The 20804-nt window shown below is 42.1% G+C and overlaps 2 protein-coding genes across 4 annotated transcripts; one reads left to right on the top strand and one right to left on the bottom strand.

The window, feature by feature from the left end:
- Window positions 1-5769: 5769 nt before the first annotated feature.
- Window positions 5770-15181, bottom strand: LOC133920985 (AP-1 complex subunit gamma-2-like). 3 transcript variants are annotated; one of them, XM_062365663.1, is made up of 21 exons: window positions 14899-15181; window positions 14503-14805; window positions 14258-14399; window positions 13685-13858; window positions 12962-13141; window positions 12401-12555; window positions 12202-12292; window positions 11409-11572; window positions 11284-11338; window positions 10128-10250; window positions 9943-10038; window positions 9480-9527; window positions 9400-9425; window positions 8333-8437; window positions 7947-8236; window positions 7398-7505; window positions 7242-7319; window positions 7082-7159; window positions 6828-7003; window positions 6244-6348; window positions 5770-6137 (listed from the first exon to the last, which is right to left on the bottom strand). In XM_062365663.1, exons 1-21 carry the CDS (start codon window positions 14976-14978, stop codon window positions 6042-6044), a joined length of 2673 nt encoding a protein of 890 aa, XP_062221647.1. In that variant the 5' UTR covers window positions 14979-15181; the 3' UTR covers window positions 5770-6041. The 3 variants fall into 3 exon arrangements, with proteins under 3 accessions (XP_062221647.1, XP_062221645.1, XP_062221646.1); XM_062365661.1 differs by having other exon boundaries at window positions 9400-9527; XM_062365662.1 differs by having other exon boundaries at window positions 7109-7159; window positions 9400-9527.
- A 3619-nt stretch (window positions 15182-18800) lies between these two features.
- On the top strand, window positions 18801-20572 carry LOC133920984 (auxin-responsive protein IAA9-like). Its single transcript, XM_062365660.1, has 3 exons — window positions 18801-19294; window positions 20105-20195; window positions 20307-20572. The coding sequence occupies exons 1-3, from the start codon at window positions 18940-18942 to the stop codon at window positions 20347-20349; spliced, it is 489 nt and encodes a 162-aa protein (XP_062221644.1). The 5' UTR covers window positions 18801-18939; the 3' UTR covers window positions 20350-20572.
- Window positions 20573-20804: the final 232 nt, after the last annotated feature.

Raw genomic sequence — 20804 nt, 5'->3', positions numbered from 1 at the left:
AAACAAAAATTATTTATCCCATTCATACTAACAAAACAGAAAAATTTATCATACTAAAAAAACAAGAACAGTCCTACCTTATCTACCCTCACACCCCCAGCCCAACGTACCTAAATCGCCGGCTACTCGACCGATTACAAAGTCCAGGAATTGGTCCATCCATAGTGGAGGACCAAGCCCAAGTGCCCAACAAGACTAAGAACCAAAATTTTGCTAACTCGTATGCTACCAAATTACATTCGCGAGGGCAAAATTGCACACTGGCTTCACTGAACTCAAACAACAGTAGACTCGGTTTGCTAGGGCACCAAAAGAGGATCGATCTAGTGAGAGGAAGGCCAAGGACTGGTGCGCGCGAACGCTAGCGTGGACAGTGCGAGCGCCACTACCGAGCTCATGGAAGAGCACTATTCAGTTGTAGTTGCAGGCTTGCAGCCAACAAAGGTCGTCAGGTTGATCTGAGTTAATCACATCAGCAAAGGCCAAAGCAAGAGGGCAACCACATCATCGTGCTGGTCTGCTGGACAATAGCGGAGCGTGACAGGATACCACAATACCGGTTGCACGAGTCAGCGCCATCACTACGACCTGTTTACATATCTGCCTAGTGTCTAGGTCTCCGGCTCTCCGCTGACATCCTGCGTTAATCTTTCAGAGCGACAGATTATAGCATCCCTACATCATAATTTTTTTTCAATTTTTTTCATGATCATTGATAGTGTTTTGAATTTTAAGAGATTAAAATATTGTATTTTTTATTTTTTAACCTGTCGCCAATTGATCGACCATCTATCGTATTTTCAACTGATGATAAAAGTATAGAATTGTAAAATTTCAAAACAGACTTATATGTTTACAATTTTTAAATTTAAAAATATATAAAAATATCTGAGCTAGCGAGGTTCAGAGGCAGAGACAGGTCACGAAAGCTTACTTGCTAGACGACTGAGAGATAGCTCAATGCCCTTCTCGGCCATCTCTTGCCGTTCTATTCTCTGAGCCTAACTCAGGTCCTATTTAGATATGTTAGAGCTTATAAAAAGTTGATTTATAGTTTGTGGATCGTTAAAAGCTGACTAAGTAAAAAGTTTGGGGTGTTTGGATCTGTGAATTATAAACTAGCTTATTATTAATTTGAGATGTTAATTGTCTATAATACACTTACGGATAAGAGGAGTAAAGGGAAAAAAAGTTCTTTTTAACATGCATTAGCTGAAATAAGCTAGTTTTTCCTAGCTTATGAAATTATAAAAGAACTGGGTGATTGGATTATTATAAATTGAACCCAAAAAAAACTAAACTGTTTGGATTCAAATAGGCGCTCAACGGCGCTGAAATAAGGTAGTAAAAGCAGTTTTCTATAAGCTAAATCCAAACAGACCCTCAGACGGCGCTGAACTGGAGCTCTCTCTAGTACCGCGTCGCCTCTTCTTCGTTGGCGGCGGCGCGGCGGCCGGGCAACAAGCAAGATGGCGCAACGGCTGCTGGGGCCTGGGGGTGGGAGCCGGCGTCTGCGGCTCCTGTTCCGGCGGCAACCCCTACGTCCGAACCGTGCCGCATCATCTCCGCTTCTCTTGCAGTAACTACCTTCCTACACAGCCCAAACCCTAGCCCCGTCCTGGAATCTCGATGATTTCATCGTTGTTACTTGTTACCGTTTCAATGATCCGTTAACAAAGAGATAGCTAGGTATGCTATTGCATTATTCCGCCCAGTCGAGGAGCTGGTTTTTAGTGATTTGCGTCTGCGGCTAGTGGCTTAACGAGTGGGATTTTCTGTTGCCATGTGTTAATAATTGGGGGAATTCTCTTCCGGACTTGGGGTTGCATAAAATGCAAGTTCCAGGTACACAGCATGCTGTGTAATCTGTTTCGTTAAAGTTGGGTACTCCAGTGACGACTGAATTCACCTCCTATGTCGTTCCAATTCCTGAAAGCAGCTCCTGTGAGACGCTGCGTATTGTGTGGAGATGAAGAGACATCTGAGGAGTTTTGATTTAAGTCTGCGAAATATTTGTTTCTACCTTTCCTCTTTTACGATGTGCCGAATCTGCTTCCTTAAGGGTGGATACTCCAGTGATGATCATATCCTATATCGTTCCAATTCCTGAAAGCAGCTCTTATAAGATGCTGCACATCTTGTGGAAATGAAGAGACATCTGAGGAGCCTAGTATGGTTTTATTAATTGATTATTTTTTGGGAAATACTTGTTTGCCAGTTTACTCCTTTACTTTTTTGTTTATTTTTCAAAAATATTTCTTGCTGTTGATATTTGGTTTAATCTGACGAAATGCACAAACTGGTCTGAAACATTAGGACCTGTTTGCATCATAGGAATTTCTCATAAAGTTTACAGAAAACAATTCGATTCCGGGCTTGCATTACAAACAAGACCCTATTTTACTATTTCCTGCTTGTTTCCTCTGTGATGACACTCTATAGCTTTCTGGCTTGCCTTTTGGTTTTCTGTTGGGTGCTGCTGGAACTTTGCTTTGCTATTTGGGTACAGCGTCAAAACATTTATGAGCGATAGTGATTGAATGCAGATTTGAAGCTAGAATGTGGATTAATTCTGTTAGTTCTACTTATATACAGATGTAGAATGTGGATTAATTCTGTTAGCTAGAATGTGGATTAATTCTGTTAGTTCTACTGATATACAGATGTAGAAACACCTGTCTGCTCACTTGGTTTTATGTTAGGAAAGTGACAACAATGAAATCGATGGGCTACTGAATCTAAGCTAACATTATAAGTGCCCAGCTGTGCCGCGAGCCCGCATAGCCTCAAATCAGCCCCCGGGAAGAGAGGAGCCCCCGCATAGTGCCGTGAGAGAGGCCGCCACTGCCGCCTATGGTGGACCCTTGCCGCCGGCCTCTCCTGGCTCATCTGCTGCCTTGTCCATCGCCCCCCATCGCTTGCAAGCCCTCCATGGCCACCCTTCCTTATCAGGATCTTTCACCGCCTCCGTTGTGTGTGCGCCCTTCGCCGCCACCCACTGTGTCGTGCTCCACCTCCGCCTCTGCCGCCGCTCCTCCTCCTCCTGCTTCCTCTGCTGCCGTCTCACCGGTAGTTTCTTGCATGTCCATTTGTTTAGTGGCGTGATGTCGTTGTTAATGCAGCAGAATAGATCTGCCGGGTTTCATGTGTTCTTTGGTCTATACGCAGCACTTGTTGATTTAGGGACATTGGATAGTTCTAGCATTGGTCAATCATAGATTTGTGGTGATTATAATTGTGATGATTAGCATTGGATAGTTCTAGCATTGGACTGCAATGCAACTTGAAATTAATAGGACTGAAAGCAGTGCTACAACTGCAATTTGAAATTAATAGGACTGAAACAAATCTCTCTCTACAAATGCAGTGGCTTTATATTGGTTCCTGTATGTTCTAACAGAAGTTCAGGAAAGATCAGAATTTGCAGGTTCTAATGACTTACTGGTCAAAGCTAAAGAATGATATCCACCACATGCTACATGAATTGCTTCCTCTACCCAGTTCGAAGTTTGAATTTGCTGAAAATGATATGCAAGATGTGATCATTCAGTACATCAATAAGTTGCCAACAGGCACTAGGCAAATTTAAACTGATAAGTAATTAGAGGAGAGGTGCAATTCAAAACTCAAGAATACATTATTCTCTTATAGTAGAAAGCCAAAAGCCAAAATGAAGGGATGCATTCCTTTACCATGTAACTTAACATGATGGAATAAAAAGGTGCAGATTCTAGTATCATGTCAATTGGAGAAGAAATGGATGCGCATCAAATCTGCAGTGTTTTGGCAATACTAATATTAGCTTTGATATTTTTAAGGGTCAATTTACTAGGGTGGTCAACTGAAAGCATAAAAAGGCATGACAGAGATTGGATTCTACATGGATTGGCGACAGTATCAATGTCAGCTAAGCTATGTCTGATAATGAAATGAAGGATCTGGGTATGCAAACAAAAACTGTAAATTTATTGGAAAACTGCTATGCCATCTAGAGGGAAACACTAACTCTCAGTAAATGTGTATGACAGTATGAGTCGTTTGATGTTTGGTCAGAGCCTAACCTCCCCAACTCCATAACTGCCCATCTGAAGTCAGCGCCATCGTGAAGAAGCACCACAAGCTACAGCTGCAACTGGGAAGTATGAGTCGTCCTGGCCGTAACATAGAGACGCACCCTTGAGCGACGGCGTGCAGCCAAACGAGATCGGAGGAGAATCTTCGAGCAACAAAGCACGGTAGCTTAATTAGACGAGCGCCGGCGTCTGCACCAGCTCGACGCCGCCAATGTAGCAAAAATCGCACACCAGCATCTTGAGCAGCGGCTGCGGCGCGTCTGTGGTCAGCACGGGCGGAGGAGCGTCGTCGTCTATGTCCAGCACGCCCTCCGGAAGGAATCCGCAGGACGTGACAGGAAGGAATTCGAGAGCGGTTGCAGCCTCGCACGAGGTCGTTCCGCACGGCCGGGGCATGGAGCCACAGGTTCTCAAGGGTGAGCTTCGTGAGACACCGGAACGCGCCGGGGCAAACCTTGAAGCTCTGCTTGGCCCGGAGAGCGCTCCTTCTTCGAGCTGTCAGATCGAATCTAGGCCGCACGATTTAGATCTAACGGGTCGTAGAACCTTAAGCCTGGACGGCGAACGAAATACCGACCGTGGTGGTCGTCAAATGGAGCACCGACCACCCCGACCAGGGCGCTAGATTTGCTGGCGCGGTGGCTACTCCCAGCCGCTTTCTCCCTGTTCGCCGCCGACGTCGCCATCGGTCGTTTGAGAGCCCCACGTATCCAGCGGCGCTCGTATCGGCGGCCGCAGCTACCGCCTTGGCGGCGCCTCCACTCCCCTCGTCGCGCTCACGGCGGCCACCACGCTCTCGGCGTCCCCTCCTAGTGTCCACATCGTTGGCCACTTCCCTGAGGCTGATTTTTCCCACCACGTCCCTGAGGCTGAGACAGCGTGGTGTTCGGATTGCCCACGAAGCTCTCGTTGCAAAACATGCAGTTGTTCTCCGGCGCCCCCGCAGCCGATCGAGACGTTTTCTCTGAGTTCTGTGGCTTGCACCCATCCGTTGCCCGTGCTGCGGATGCATGGCGCCCGCAGCTCAAGGTGTTGGAGGGCTCAAGACCCGATCACGTTTGGCCGCGCTCCGGCCGGTGCTCCACGTGCCGTTTGCCAACATGGTGCGCACCTGTATGGCTGAATGTATGTCATGAAACGATCCTCTGACGTAACGTCATCGCTGATATGTGAGCCTCACGTGTCATAAACCACGTCACCCTATGCCATAGTCATGGCGTGTGCTGGCTCATTGTTGGTTTTTTGATGAGTCTGCATTAACTGGGAGCTGCATTGGTGATTTGCCAACAAGGAGCTGTACCTGCATTGGTGTAGGACAGAGCGGAAGAAACACTCTGACCGACGGCCCGGCTACCGGCGAAGTGAATTTAGAACGAGAAAGCACAAGGATGTGAGGAGAATAAAAGTTTGTGCGTTATGGTCAAATCCGTGCGTTGAACGCCCATTTGCTTCACTTATAATCAACAACAAAAGCTTCCCTGTTTCTCAATCCACCGCTCTGTTATCAACCTTTTCCATTTCTGTGATCACCTTCAACGTACACGACCGCCATATAGTACTGCAACACTACTGAGAGCAGAATCTTCATTGCCGTTGCCTACTGCCAATGGCTTGTATGCAAGAACACGGCTAGGAATCTCTAGTGTACAAGGCAGATCGTAAAAGAAAACAGAAAACATTTGTGGTGAGGGGGAGCTGAATAAACTTTTTCTGATTATCATCAAGCCTGATGTACGGCAGGCACGAATACATCGCGATGAGTTTGAAGATATCACGTCGGTGCTGACTACTATACAATATATATAGGAAAATGGAATGGCCGGAAGAGGCCATTTGCTCTTAAGTCCCGCAAATGGGGAACAAGAATGAAAAAGGAAATGTAGAACAGGGTAAAAGAAATCTTTGCTCTGACCCAAAACGTCAAATTTAGAGATCTATCACAACATGATATAATATACACGAATGGCACTATAGTCCAGAAGGAAAATTGCTGACTTGACCTTGTTCTAATCCGTCCTCACCATTCACTTTATAAGACATCCGGATACGCATTGCGAGTGGTTTCTGCTCAGCAGGATAGAGATAACAAAGAAACGTCAGCTATAAGCATGGGACGAAAAGAAAGACAGAAAAGCTGAACGGGAAGTGAAGGATGCAGATCTTCGTATACCTGTCCATGTTGGTTATTCGTGACATTGAGCCCTTGTGTGACTGAACCATTTCCACTAGCTGGAACAGTGTTGCCGCTAGCTGGATCCAGTCTCAATTGGACGAACTGCAATATAGTTTAAGACAGTACAAAAAAAACATTATCATCATATCGAGAAAATCTTTTAGCCTTCATAGAATTTTTAGCCAATAAACAAAAAAAAGGAAGTAAACAATGATAACCACTTTAGGCTCTTTCCATTGCAATTACGAAGAAAAAAACGAGCTCTTTATGCATTTTTTTTTCTAGGGATCTACGGACTACAGAATAACTACAAATGTCAAGCCGTATAAAACGAATGAGTGGTCAACTGCATGGGTAGCTTATAAAAAATGGCCCATCAAATCTCAAGTTGAAGAATAGAAGATAAACAACAGAAATTATCGTGGAGCATAATTATTACTCATCAAGTGATAATTGCAAGTCATAAAACTGATATATGTAGAGCAAAACCCCGATTTCAGAAAGGTGTAATATCAGATATAGTTTGTAATGCCAACGGACAGCTCAAACATGGAATACAGCATACAGCACTAAGTTGTTACCTTTGGAACAGCAGCCTGAAAAATAAAATCCGTAAGAGTACTAGATGTCAAATTTGTGAAAGTGGCATGAATTGTAGTCTCTCGTGGGTTTCCAGGCTGCTTTTTGAAATCAAAGGTTATCTTCAAGGTTGCACTCTGGAAAGCCGTTATTGATGGATGGGCTGTATTATTAAGTCCTGCTCAAATAAGGAGGCTTAGTAACTATGAACGCATTATAGTTTATTCTTGCTTGCAAATTCTACAGCCAAACTAACCAGAAACGGATGTAGCTGATGACAAACCATCGAGCAGATCCATAGCTTGAGGTATCGCAGGAACAGGTTTAGTCTCCGCTGCATTAGTGTTAGACAATTCATTAAAGGTTATAAACAGCGAAATAGGCAACTCATACGGCCAACATTAAACCAAACTAACCAGAAAGTGATGAACTTGATGACAAACTACCAAGCAGATCAATAGCCTCAGGTATAGCAGGAACAGGTTTAGTCTCCGCTACATCAGTATAACACAATTCAGCAAACAGTTATAAATAGAAACATAGGCAATTGGTACCATCAGAATTACTTTTACCTTGTCCAGGAGGACTGAAGTTTGGTGCCAGCGGACCACTCTGTGACGGAGAGGATCCAATGGAAAGAAGATCCATCAGAATATCTGTGCTTGCAGACGAAGGTACACCTGGACATAAACAGAACAAAGTTTATGAAGTGCTACAGTAACGAGACTTCTGATAAAAAGCAAAAAGAATGTAACTAGTAATTCACAAAAGATAATAATTGAAGTACACAACTTTTTTCCCCTCAAAAAAAAGTACACAACTATTTCATACATCACAGCATCATCTTATTGAAAAAGCAAAAGCAAAAATGAGCAGATCCCATGTTATAGGAACAGAACTAAATTTTAGGCTAAAGGGATAAATGACTAATTAGCAACTCACTGTGAATGCACTGCACTCAAATTACAGTGAAGGTAAGGGTGCATAGCAGAGAGGGAGTGAGGGAGAGAGGGAGAGGGCACTAGGTAATAAAGAACTAGATGCTCTAGTTTTTTTTATGATAGAAGCAAGCTAACATGGAAACTGCATGTGGACAAGAACGGAGACACTAAAACAAATACCTGCCATTGATGAATTCGTCCCACCAATACCCAAAAGGTCTTGTAGAAAAAAACTAGGTGCTGTAGTAGTAGAAGCAGCGGTAGTAGCTGGTGCAACATCAGAATTCAAGTCAAGCAAATCAGCTAAAGGAGCTGCGGTAGGTTTTGCTACACCATTTGGAAGCTTAAGGCCTCCAGGAGTAACTGCTGGTGCAGGTTTTTCTGAAGATATAGTTGCTTGTGTAGTGGCAGCTCTCTTCACCAGATAACTAGCTTCGTCCAATACAGGCATACGTTCAAGCAAAGACGATCTGCACTGTACCAGATTCTCTAAGATAAATGTCTTCCATAAGTACCAAAATACTAAATAAAGCTCTTGCGGTAACATATAAAGTTCGGTAACCCACCTGATTGACTGGTGTCTCTGCATAATGGAACTGAATTCAATTGATCTTTGCTGCAGTTCAAGAGCAATATTCTCTTTATTATGGGCAACTATTTGTTTTATCCTCCTGTTAAAACAGTAACATCATACTATTTAACAAGGTGGTAATACACTATAAGAATCACCTAGCAATAATAAACACAAGTTACATGATGTGGTAAAGTATTTCCAAGTTACAAAAAGGCACCATAATCAGAATTACTGACATAAATAGGATGTAGTTAGTGGTAGATATTAGTCTAAAAACAATAAAGGCAGATATATCACCATATGTCAACACTCAAAAAGATGTGGTAAGCTTGTAAAGAAGCTACATTAAAGGATACTAAAAAGATGAGATCATAAATAATGGTGTATCATCAATGACTACCATAATGTACAAATAAATACAGCATAACATAATTCTTCAGTGAGATTTCCATAATTCAATGACCCAGTGCATTCAAAGTTCACTTGTAATAAGAAATAAGACAGTTGCACTTTGAATTTTTAGGAGATTAGTGGAATAAGTCCACTTTACCACCCCCTCAATTCCTGTCCAATCCCAAAAGGTGACCCACGACTTCAAACCCTTCACTTTTCAACTCGAAATCACCTGTGTTCAGGTTTTTCTTGAATACAAAACTGATACCACGTCCCTTCCTATCCATGTGAACAAATAAACAAATTTTTGAAAAATAGAATAGGACCGACATGGCGACATGTCAGCCTCTATTGCCTTTCTTGCTCCTCATTTTCTTCATCTCTCTACACTCTGGCCTCTCGATGTAGGCTTGCCTACTTGATTGCTACATCATAGAATACTGGGCCAATTTGGGAGCGAGAGTGCATTTTGCACCTGCCTACAAGCTCAAAAATTGGTTTCCAATAATGTATTCAAAATTTATAAGGAACCTTATGAGTACAAGAGAACCAACAGAACAAAATCCTACGAGTTCATTGTTAAAATCAAGCGGCTTTGAGTCAGTATTTAGCAAAGTATCAAAGTTATGTAAGTTCCATACTAGGTCAAATTGAAATATATCTTACTCTGATGTCGAAGGAAATCGTGAGGAGAGCTTCAAAAGAGCAACCAAACACATAGCTCTAGTTGTCACATCTGCAGAGTAACGGTTAAGAGCAACCTCTGCAGCATCCACGGCATTAGATTCTGTTACCTGGACAAGTTAACGTATTTCACATGATGTCTTAGAGTTACAAGTGACATCAATACCATATAAAAGGTACCAAACTGCAAATGTAGAGAAGTAATGATTCAATCTATGATCGGAAAAGGATCCTACAGAAATTCATTTCTCTGAATCTATATATCTAAATTACATATAAGGCCATCTACCATACATAAATAGCTAAATGGACTATTTGCAGAGAAATCCTGGAAAGAATCACCGAGGCCTTGTTTAGATGGGTTGGGATGGCTGTCAACCGGACCCATTCACATGGAAGTTAGATCAGATAAAAACAGAACTTAAATACATGACGAATTATGGGGCAGTTCAGACAGCTGGAAGCTTAATCTAGCAGGTTCAAAGGGTTAAAACAGAACATAGCATGCAAGAATTCTCCACTCACCGTAATTGGTTCCTCCCCTTCCAGCATGCCAACATTATTTACCAGCATTTCACCATATTCACCAATGCACCAAACAGCTACTCTTACTAAACTTCCCTAAACAATAGTGTTAACAAAGTTACAGACATCAGGTAGGATGAGACGGAATGGCATGCACTATGAAAAGCATAAAAGTTTTCCCCAACCTGTTCACCATATGCTTGTAAGGCCCTATATAATGACCTCACTGAGTATCCTTGAAGTTCTGATGCATTGCTTAATACAACAATAAGAGCATGCCATACATCATCCTTCACATGATTTCCTGCCTGTTAAACAATGAGAGTACAACATGAATTCGGTTTGTTTTTGTATGTCGGTCAGCGTGAATTCCAGTATGGATTACAATTATACTCCGAGCAACAACCAGGCGATCCACGAACTAATTTTGTTCTAAGTTTGATACCCCCCTATGTCAATTAATGGGTAGTAACGTAACTACAAACAGGGTCCCAAATACCAGTTGCAATTAGTTTTTCCCCTTCTGTTTTCCCCTAAAAAAAATAGTTTTTCCCCAGGCCATCACTGGTTTAGCTGCTACTCATAAATAAATTTAAAAGTATACATATTGTTTTGTGCAATTCAGAAAATTATGCACAAATGACATGATATCATGTGTGCAAAGATAACAATGTTTGTGGTGGTTCAAAAGAGCTATGATTAAATTTCTGTGATTCTGGCCAATTTCTTCGAAGTGCCTGGCATCATATGGACGTTACTGTGTGCACATTTGTCAATATGAGGTACAAAAAACAAGGAGAAATGCAGGAGGCCCAAGCTATAAAACTAAAATCTGGGACGTGACCAGTATTACTAAACCATTACTGGAAGTTTATTCCTTTATGGGTTATTTGGAGTATAGGATAGCTTTGAACTTTTCAAGGAACATAGGGAAGTTTCCTTCCCTTTATTATCATTATTGTTTTCACATCATCTTTTTAGTTGGATCTTGTGGGTTTCATCTCTAGCCTACCCCAACTTGCTTGGGACAAAGGCTGTTGTTGTTGTTGTTGTTGTCAATGCAGGTCACAAATACAGTAATACCCTCACTTGAAATTTCCAGTCAGTACTATACACTCGGACTTAAAGTATGCCATATCTACAAGCATCCAAGTTGAACATACTTGCCCAGAAAACAGATCAACAACTAAGTCTTACTAGTGCCTACAACAGTGATGCACCAAGAAGATTGTAAGGTTTAGCAGTGAAGAGGCATGTAAAAAACCAAAAAAAAAAAAGAGGATGTTCTGGAGTCCATACTTTTCAGATATAAAAATAGTTACACGGTACTTTGGTACTTACCAGGGATAAAACCTTGAACATCTGATCAAGGTACCATAACTTTTCTTGAGAAAACCTATTAGAGATGCAACATTTTTAGAACTGCCATGAGTCAACAGAAACCAACAAAAAATATAGATACTAACTTTTCAACTATTGAGCATATCCTTGCTGTGAGATCTCCTTTGTAGTCTGGATCAGCTACATCTAAGTAATCGACAAGCTCTTTAGTCAAAGGCTTTACATTCGTATCATTGACTAACAAAAAGACAAGTTCAAGGGCCCTTTTGCGAATGGAGGCATCGGCGTCCTGAAAAATGCACAGCAAATAGAAAATGTTAAAGGCCAAAATGGCGGGACTAGGGTGCCAGAAACAGTAAAAGATTGTCGAATGTAGCCCACAAAACTGCAATATTGAACATGTATAGTAAGGAACTTATAGGTCACTATACGGTTAACCATTGAGTTGAAGATTGCTTTGCAAGAGCAGTAACATCCAAACTGACTACTCTGCCCCCTAAATAATATGAATCCAGCTTTAGCAAGTACAAGAGAAGCTCTCTAATCCAAGGGTGCAAGATTAATGGAAGTACCGACAGTTCCTGGTAAAATGTTAGGCTAGATACCAACGCTGCTGTCACATAATTTTTGTTTATTGGAGAATCTATGAAAGTTGAAACCAACAGGAGGGTCTACACTGAGTTGGTACAATATAAAGGGGCTTGTAACTCCTAAAATCTTGAAAGTGCTATAAAAACGTGTTGAATCATTTATAGTGTGGGCCTGTAGGGGTGTGGTAACAGCATCATTTGGGCAATACGTTACGAAAAAGGATAACATGAGAGTTCTTATTCAATGTTGTGCATACATGGACATAAGTTAGTCTGTGGTATAAATAAAACAAGCACTCAAATCGGAAAGAGTTATGTGCATTGTTACCTTTACACACTCTAATATTGTTGTCCTGTGCCTCTGTACTGCTTGTGCATCTACTGTTATGGCCCTCATAAGCATGTTCAGAGCAACATATCTGAAAGAGTGGCAGGCATAGTAAATACTTCACTATGGGAGCAGATTGATAAACCGGTAAACATTTCATTGATCAAAAGTCGAGACCAATAAACAAGAGCAGATTGACCTTATATTGTTATCACGGTTCAACAAGAATCTGCCCAAAATGTTGATTGCCAGCACACGTAAACCACTAGTAGCTTCAATGCCCATTATAGTCTGAACACATTCATACAGAATGGCATTTCCAGCATTCTTGTTTGATTCAGTTTTTGTTGCAACCTGGATAAACACAAGAAACATGGTTAGTTATCTATTCTAATATACAAGCAAGTGCCCAACTACAAAACTGAAAAGGTTGCCTGTGGATAAAATGTCTGTAAATAGGAACGAAACCAGAATCTTTTAGGTCATCGAATGAAACATATGCACCCCTACGGAAGGACCTAATGGAAGAACATCGTATTGTAATTAACACAACAGATATACATGAGTCATATGCTAAATAATGCAAAACTTAGTTCACGATATTATATGTAAGTCTATACCCTGATAGGAAGGTAAGTCAGCAAGAGATATATCAGAAACCAGAAAAAACATGTCCCACTGAATCATGTATGCTTTGCACGATGAACAACAAATGCCAGTATTCTGCATGTGAAACCAAAAACACAGATTAATCAATCACCTGAGCAAGAATATCATTCATATATTCACTGCAATCTGCATCTCCTTGACCCAAAATGCGCATAAGTTTAAGAACACGAATATGCAAGAATGGATCCGAAATGCCAGCAACATCATACTCAGGAGCATAAGAACTATTGGATACATCTCTCAGTATCCGGACCAAACCTTCAATGCAGTTCTGCAATGGAAGAAAAATGTAAAAGTATGTGAAGATAGTGCATATCTCAGCCTCTCATGTATTGTAGTACAATTATCAACACATAAAATATTTAGGTTAAGTATTTAAAAAGCGTGCCTTTTATGTAAGTATAATTTGGAACAATGACGCATTGAAATATTCAAATACGGACCATTTTAGATCGATATAAAAAAAAAGATAAAGAAATGGCATACTTTGGGTTTATTTTTTTCTGTGCGCTTCTGTGTGGTGCTATTGGTGACCGAGGGAAATTACATGCAACTAAGTCGACTGGTGGAGTAGTTCGCAAAGTAAGGTGATACATTGCAGCCTTCCAGGTCACAAAATAGTTTCTGAAGTGCAGTTTGAAATGTAGGCTGCTAAAAGGTGCAAAGATCTCTAGCACAAACTTTTGGTACTCGCACAAAATTAGTTGAGATGTTACATGTTAACACATAAGGGGTTACAAAAACAATTAGCAATCTTTTCCCTAATCCAGTTATTGTCAAAATGACCTCATGGATAAGAAATAAATTCCCTTACCTTCCTTAGGTACTCCAGCGCATCTTTGTTGGCTTTACACAGTTCTGTGCAGAGCTGAATTACAGATATCAGAACCCCATGGTGTTTTTCCTTCAACAGAGATGTGGCAAGGGCCATGAAGTTCTCCGCCAAATCTGGGACTTTTCTTACAATCCTTATAGAGCACAAAGCAGCCTAATAAACAGGTAGAAGTAGACCATGAATAGTACCCCCACAAAACTAATGTTTTCAAAATGAATGTGTGCCGTGTAACTTTTTGAAACTGCCATAGAAAAAAGACAAACAATAATTCAAAAGGTACTCTTTGCATTGCATCCAAAAGTTACTCGGATTGTTGTTTACATGAAGAAAAACTTATGAAAACTTATGCGAAGCCAATGCATTTGGTAGCGCAAGTGTGCGGTATTTGAATCAAGCTAGGTTTCCCCATAGTTGAAATCCATTAAAATACCACAAATCAACAACTCACCTGGCAGTTGTTTGTTTTTGGTCATGCTCTACTAGAGCTTTTTTTAAGACCCAAATGTTCTACTGGATTCACCAACTAGGATTGAATTACACGAAGGAAAGTACCTTTTTCTTTGTATTGACTTCCCTACTGCGCATCAACCTCTCCACTTCAGGCGCCAGATCCCGCGCCATTTCCGCAGAGCAGATGTTCCCAAGCGCACACAGCGCAAGACCCACGATGAACTGGTTCGAGTGGTTGAGATCTCTGCCCCAAATTAAGCACTACCATTACTCAAAACTCAGCACAACATTTGCGGGGACAACACTCGCAGCTGCGACATTGCGGAGATAGAGTCGGACTGGCGTACTGTTTGAGGGAGTTGGTGACGAGCATGAGCACCTCCTGCCGCTCGTCGAGGAGCAACATGAGGCCGAGGTAGCCGACCCGCTTCTCCGGGAACCCCGCGGCGGCGATGAGCTTGAGGCACTCCATCTGGCCGAAGTGGGTGGGGTAGCCGAGCATGTGGATGAACATGAGCTTGGCCATGTTCCGGTGCCGGAGCTCCGGCTCGTTCTCGCTGATGGCCGCGCGTATCGCCGCGCATTCCCGCCGCACCACCGCGCGCTCCTCCGCCGCCGTCTTGCACGCGCGTATCGCGCGTATCATGTCCCTGCGGAAGCTCACGAAGCGGAATTACAGCATTGGCTGCACGAGCGCCATGGATCCGGCGCAAATTGGGGAAACTAGGGGCGCGGTGTCTCACCGGAGGCGCGTGCCGGAGGAGAAGGGACTCATGGCAATGTCCGAGGCGAAGTCCTCGACGATCTTCTCGACAGTATCCATGGTGAGATATCGGGGAGAGCACGCCGCGGCGCGGGGAGGTGGAGAGCGGAGAGCTCGCAGGATCTGAACGCCGCGGTGGTTGGACCTGGAAGCAGTGGGGAAGGCGTGGCGAGGCAACGCGCCGCGAGCCCGCGAGGAGGACGAACAAGGCCTTGGCGGATCTGGAGGAGTGGAAATGGTGGTGACGGTGCAAAGTGCGAATAGTCCCCTTGGTCGCTTGTATTTTTCTTTCGGTCCCATTTGGAGACATTCTGTGCGAATTTGTACAAAATTTGTCCAGCTGAAAATTCAATTTTGAAATTCGATAAGGGAATATTAGATTGCGGGAAATTCACATGTGTGATGATGTGCGCAATTTTATACTGACGAAGTTTAAAAGCACTGTTGGTGAATTTGCACAAAATATCTCCAACTGCGAAATAAAATTACAAATTCTGACATGTTCAGTGACTTTTTAAATGCATGAATTTCTCATAAATTTTGCAGAAAATGGTTACTCCAGCAAGACCCTAGAAGAATCTCTCGTTTCAAATGAGGCCTTAGAGTGATGGAATTTCATATGCTTAATGAATGTGCGCAATTTGTTGAAGTTTTGGCGTATATATGTGGTCCGTGTTCAATCCTCAAACATTACTACTACTTCTTTTGTGCTCGGTCTTGAAATAATACTACATTTATTTGTATGTAAAAAAGTTATACTGTTGTCTAATTTAGATAAGAAGTACCGAAACATAAAGGCAGCAGGAAAACAGATCCTTGGATAAAACTGAAAGGTGAGAATTACATATCGATTACAAAATAGAATGCAGTTCAGCCACATTTTGGAATTTATAAACATACTTTGGTGCAAATTTGGATGCGCTTAATACAGTGTGAAATGGATACGAAAATGAAATCGGATAAATTGGGATGAATGTGGACATTCTTACAAATTGTGTAATGCACTGTTTTGATGGTATTTTATCCATGAGCTCTTTATCCATATAACTAGCACATTTGGTCATCCAACATTAATTACTTAACCTAAAGGGGCATGAAATCAAATACTTTTTCAGCAACATCAATATAATTATAAAATTAGCAACAAAATATGCATATTGTTTGTTCGAACACAAATACGAGCAGTTCGTATAAACAGCATCTTTTATTACAAATCATATCATAGCTACATTCAAATGTTGCATACAAATTCGCAAAAGGAAAGAAAATGTATGTTTTTAGGGGCAGGAATAAACTATTAACTGAATGCCGAAATCTAGAGGATATCTGTACCCATAGAATGCGATAGCCGAATGATACGGAGAACTCGTTACTCGTATCGGTCTTACATCCCGGTGAAATCTAAAAAAAATCAAACACTTGCTGACTGCTGTGTGGCGATGAGTTCCAGCATAGTGTTCCCCAGGCAATCAGATCAGGCTGCATTTTGCCATTCCTCCACATCATGGAACTGAACAGACAGTGAAACTACCTATGAATCTTTCTGAGCATCTTATATTTACTAATTGAGGCTCCTTTTATACCTCCATATTAATCCTAAAAAAATTCTAGAAATTTTCAGAAAAAGCAAAACATCTGACCGTCGAATTGATTGTATGTAACCATAGATTAACAAATAGACAAAACAATATAGAAAATTAAAAATAAATTATAGAGTCCAGCCTCAAGACTACTTATTTCCTTATCTTTACTTTTTTTTTACAGATACCCTTTGTCCAAAAGGATTACGTTAGCAAACTCCAACTTAATTACGTTAGCAATCAATCCACTTTTCCAAATTAATTAAAATATGCCATTAAATATGTGTGTGATCAAATATTACAAAATTAAAATAACAGAACGCAAACATATTACGGATATCACATAAAAATAATATCAAATAATTTATAATGTATTTCTAAAAAATAATATGAGATACGGTGACAACATTAAAAATAAAAAAATTAAGAAACAAATAAAAATCAATTTACATAACACATAAAATGAAAATTATAAATTAGATCACAAATAATAAACATGATTCCAATATTGTGAACAAAAATTACATTTATATTTTTACATTATAATATTTAAATATAAATAACCGATGTATCTTATCATACAACCATTATTAACACAAATATCTACAATTCAACTGTAAGCTAAATTTCTAACATGTGTAGTTGCACGGGTTAATGCGCTAGTGATTCCTAATCCGAATGACTTGACTCCGCTAGGATGGATGCATACCCAGGACCAGCAGATGAAGCTCCTCAGCCATCTCTAGGTGTTCTGTACTGTTTGCTCTTACCGAATGAAATGAACAAGAAACTGCTTTCTTGATGCCGTCTGAACTCGGAGACTTAATCTTGTCTGTTTCCTGCAGAACTTGACAATGCATTGCGAGATTTCAGAAGACAAATTTTTGGGCGGTGAGATTTGCATCAATTTGGCGTGTCCAGGGTCTTCTTCAGTGGCACCAACTGCCGAACAGGGACAATGGCAGCTAGCAAGTAGCAAGTAGCAACCCAACAGAGACTGGCACAGTAGAGATATCTGCATCACGAGAATTCTTGGTAGTTCAAGATTTAGCCTGATACAGTGATATGCAGCTGAATGTCTATGCAGCTGCAGACGGAAGCTCAGGGAGAATCGATCAAGCCGGATCCGCTGCTGCGCGCGGCATGACGTCACGGAGCGCAAGAACGCCGACAAGGCGGGGTAGTACAGGACAAAGCTGTCCGAGAGATCCGCCATGCCCGGGGGGCACGCGAGATACGGTAGTTTCCGTCTCCCTTCTCCCCCAAGCCACGCGCTCATACCACCACCGAATCTGCAGATTTTGTGCATGCTTTTTCTATGTCATGGGAGGAATATCTCGTGCTAGGGGCTTGTGCTTAAAAAATGGCCGATTGGTCGAGCTGGCCATCGAGTTGGTCACGTTTCAGAGGATTTGTTCTGACGTCGTGGCTACCGGATGGACAGACACTTGACATGTCTCTGAACATGTGGCTCGGAGTTCAGAGTCTCCGTGCGGAGCTAGAGGGCAATGGGCGTAGCCGAATGAACACAGCGGAACAATGTCCCGCCGGCACTGCATTGCGAGCCAAGGCAAGAGGCAGTGGGGAGGCAGGCGGCGATCGAATGGATAACCAACGCCCAGCCACGCGCGGTTGCAACTTGCAGCCGAGCAGCCGACCACGGCCGGCTTCCACGTTCGATGGCGCGATGCCCGATCGCCCAGGCCCGACGGAATGCCCGTGTGGTACTGTGAATTTGTGAGCTGCCAAAGTGCCCGCCCGCCCGATCGCTGCTGGCAACGGCGTGCACGCCCGGCGCATATCAACGGCCGGCCACGCGTGCTGCACCGAGTGGTTGCTGCTTGCTCCAGATGCGAAGGGGGTTGATCATTGCAGCATTTGGGAAGTTTTACTGCTGCTGGCCGGATTTCAGCTGCACACAGTCGCACCTCGTGCGGTAACTGAAGTGTGCACTGAATTTGACAGAGCCCACGGGGCACGAGTCACATGGCAGCAGATGACACCGCCCACTGACTCCTACCTCAGGTTGTCACTTGTCAATAAGCTGTTGCACTCCAGCACAGCACGAAAGAACAAAGTCACCGCGGTGCAGTGGACTACCACGAAAGCACACACAGAATGGAAGGGTCCTGTCGGTAGGCTACAAGAAATCAAGGCAAAGCAGGGGACTCAACAGGCAGGCAGGCAGGCAGGCAGACAGATTGGCTGCCTTTTGGCTACCCTAAACCCCGACACCCTGTCCCGCTTCATCGATTCTTCCTGACCTCCTTCCGCTGTCAAGCACTGCCGGTTCTCCTATATATAGACGGGCATCTCATTCTTGCTCGTGACCTCCAAAATTCCAAAGCTCTTCTCTCCGGCCTGTACTGTTCACTGCACGGCTACATCACAATTCACAACTTGTGCCAGCGAGACAGCAGCTACAAGGGGATCAACACGACATGGAGCTGGAGCTTGGGCTGGCGCCACCGAACGCACGTCTGATCAAACACCACGACGAGCTCAGCGGTTCGTCGGATTCCACCCGCGGGAAGAGAGGATTCACTGAAGCGTTCCACGAAACGACTGCTACGCTGCCGCTTTTCGACGACGGCTCGTGCAGGAGGAAGAAGTCACTGGTCGGGTGGCCGCCGGTGCGCTCCGCACGCAGCAGGGATTGCGGCGGCGCCAACTACGTGAAGGTGAAGAAGGAAGGGGATGCCATCGGCAGGAAGGTGGGCTTGTCTCTCCACGCCTCCTACGACGAGCTCCTCGCCACGCTTGCCCGCATGTTCCCCGCTACCAGCTTCCAATCAGGTGCGCACCATTATTTCATTATTAGGAAGGAGTACAAGAACACGATCTATCTTATATTTACTAATTAGAGATTTTTTTTTTGCCTCCATATTAATCTAAAAAAAATTCTAGAAATTCTTATAAAAAAGCAAAACATTCAACCGTCGAATTGATTAATTGATTAACTATAATCATGGATCAACAATGAAATAACATAGAAGATTAAAAACAAATCATAGGATCCAGCCCTAAGACTATTTCTTGCCTTGCATTTCCTTTCTTTTTTTTAGATACATTTTATCTAATAAGATTACGTTAGCAAACTTCAACTTAATTACGTTAGCAATCAACATATTTTTTCAAATCAATTAAAATATATCAATTAAATATACATGTAATCAAATATTACAAAATTAAAACAACAGAATGCAAACATATTACGGATTATCACATAAAAATAATATCAAGGAATTTATAATGTATTTTAAAAAATAATATGAGATACGGTGATGACATTAAAAATAATAATAATTTTAAAAAAATCAAGAAACAAATAAAAATCAATTTGCATAACACATAAAATGAAATTATAAATTAGATCTATTCACAAATAATAAACATGATTCCAATATTATGAAAAAAAATTACATTTATATTTTACATTCTAATATTTAAATATAAATAGTTGATGTATCTTAGCATATAATTATTATTAACATAAATATCTACAATTCAGCTGTAAGCTAAATTTCTAGCCTGTGCAATCGCACAAGTTGATATGCTAGTAATGTCCGACTCATTCTGATTCCCGAAATGGTTATCTTTATGCAGATGAGAAGGAAATCAGCAACTCCACCAGCCTTGTGGTTACCTATGAGGATGGTGAAGGGGACTGGATGCTGGTTGGAGATGTGCCATGGGAGTAAGTTCACCATTTCCCTGTTTCCATTCAGAAGTTACAACAAAGAGTATGAGCTGAGTTCATTTCAGACTTCTGGATTGGTGCTGACATCGGTCTGCGATTTTCTTGCAGTGATTTTGCACGATCTGTCAAACGTCTGAAGATACTGGGGTGACTAAGGACAAACGCAAGTGCGGCTGCACTGATGTATATGTTTCATCGTGTGTGTTTTTTGGTTGCAAGCACTTGGTGGGGAGTCGAGACAGCAGTTTCTAGTAGTTGAGACAATACGTATACGACCAGGGTCTTGTTTATGAGAATGTTCTCTTTGAGACTTGCCTTAGTACTTCTGCGTGCAACTGATCCTATACTATAATACAGAATTTCTTTAGTTTTTATTACAAGCATGCAAACTTGCACCGATTTCTCTCTTTTTAAGCAAATCAGCTGACAATCAGGATAATTAGGATTCTTCTTTTGCGATAGTATTGGCAGCTCTGTTATGCTCGGCATCATGTCAAACAGAACGTTAGTTATGATCTCAAGGTTCATTCATGGAAGAAATGCTTGTTATTCGGAAGGAAGATAAGTTTATGTACAGTTGACGCAATAAACTCCTTCACGTCTATT

Source organism: Phragmites australis, chromosome 6, assembly GCF_958298935.1.
Source record: "Phragmites australis chromosome 6, lpPhrAust1.1, whole genome shotgun sequence".
NCBI classification, from domain to species: domain Eukaryota; kingdom Viridiplantae; phylum Streptophyta; class Magnoliopsida; order Poales; family Poaceae; genus Phragmites; species Phragmites australis.
This window is presented reverse-complemented; position numbering and strand designations above follow the sequence as displayed.

Coding starts and splice junctions, on each gene's coding strand:
- LOC133920985 (XM_062365661.1), bottom strand. CDS start 14,978: ATGGATACTGTCGAGAAGATCGTCGAGGACTTCGCCTCGGACATTGCC. Junction 8,237..8,332: donor CAGAGACACCAGTCAATCAG/GTGGGTTACCGA, acceptor GGTACAGTGCAG/ATCGTCTTTGCTTGAACGTA. Junction 6,138..6,243: donor CGAATAACCAACATGGACAG/GTATACGAAGAT, acceptor CCTGCTGAGCAG/AAACCACTCGCAATGCGTAT.
- LOC133920984 (XM_062365660.1), top strand. CDS start 18,940: ATGGAGCTGGAGCTTGGGCTGGCGCCACCGAACGCACGTCTGATCAAA. Junction 19,295..20,104: donor CGCTACCAGCTTCCAATCAG/GTGCGCACCATT, acceptor ATCTTTATGCAG/ATGAGAAGGAAATCAGCAAC. Junction 20,196..20,306: donor GTTGGAGATGTGCCATGGGA/GTAAGTTCACCA, acceptor ATTTTCTTGCAG/TGATTTTGCACGATCTGTCA.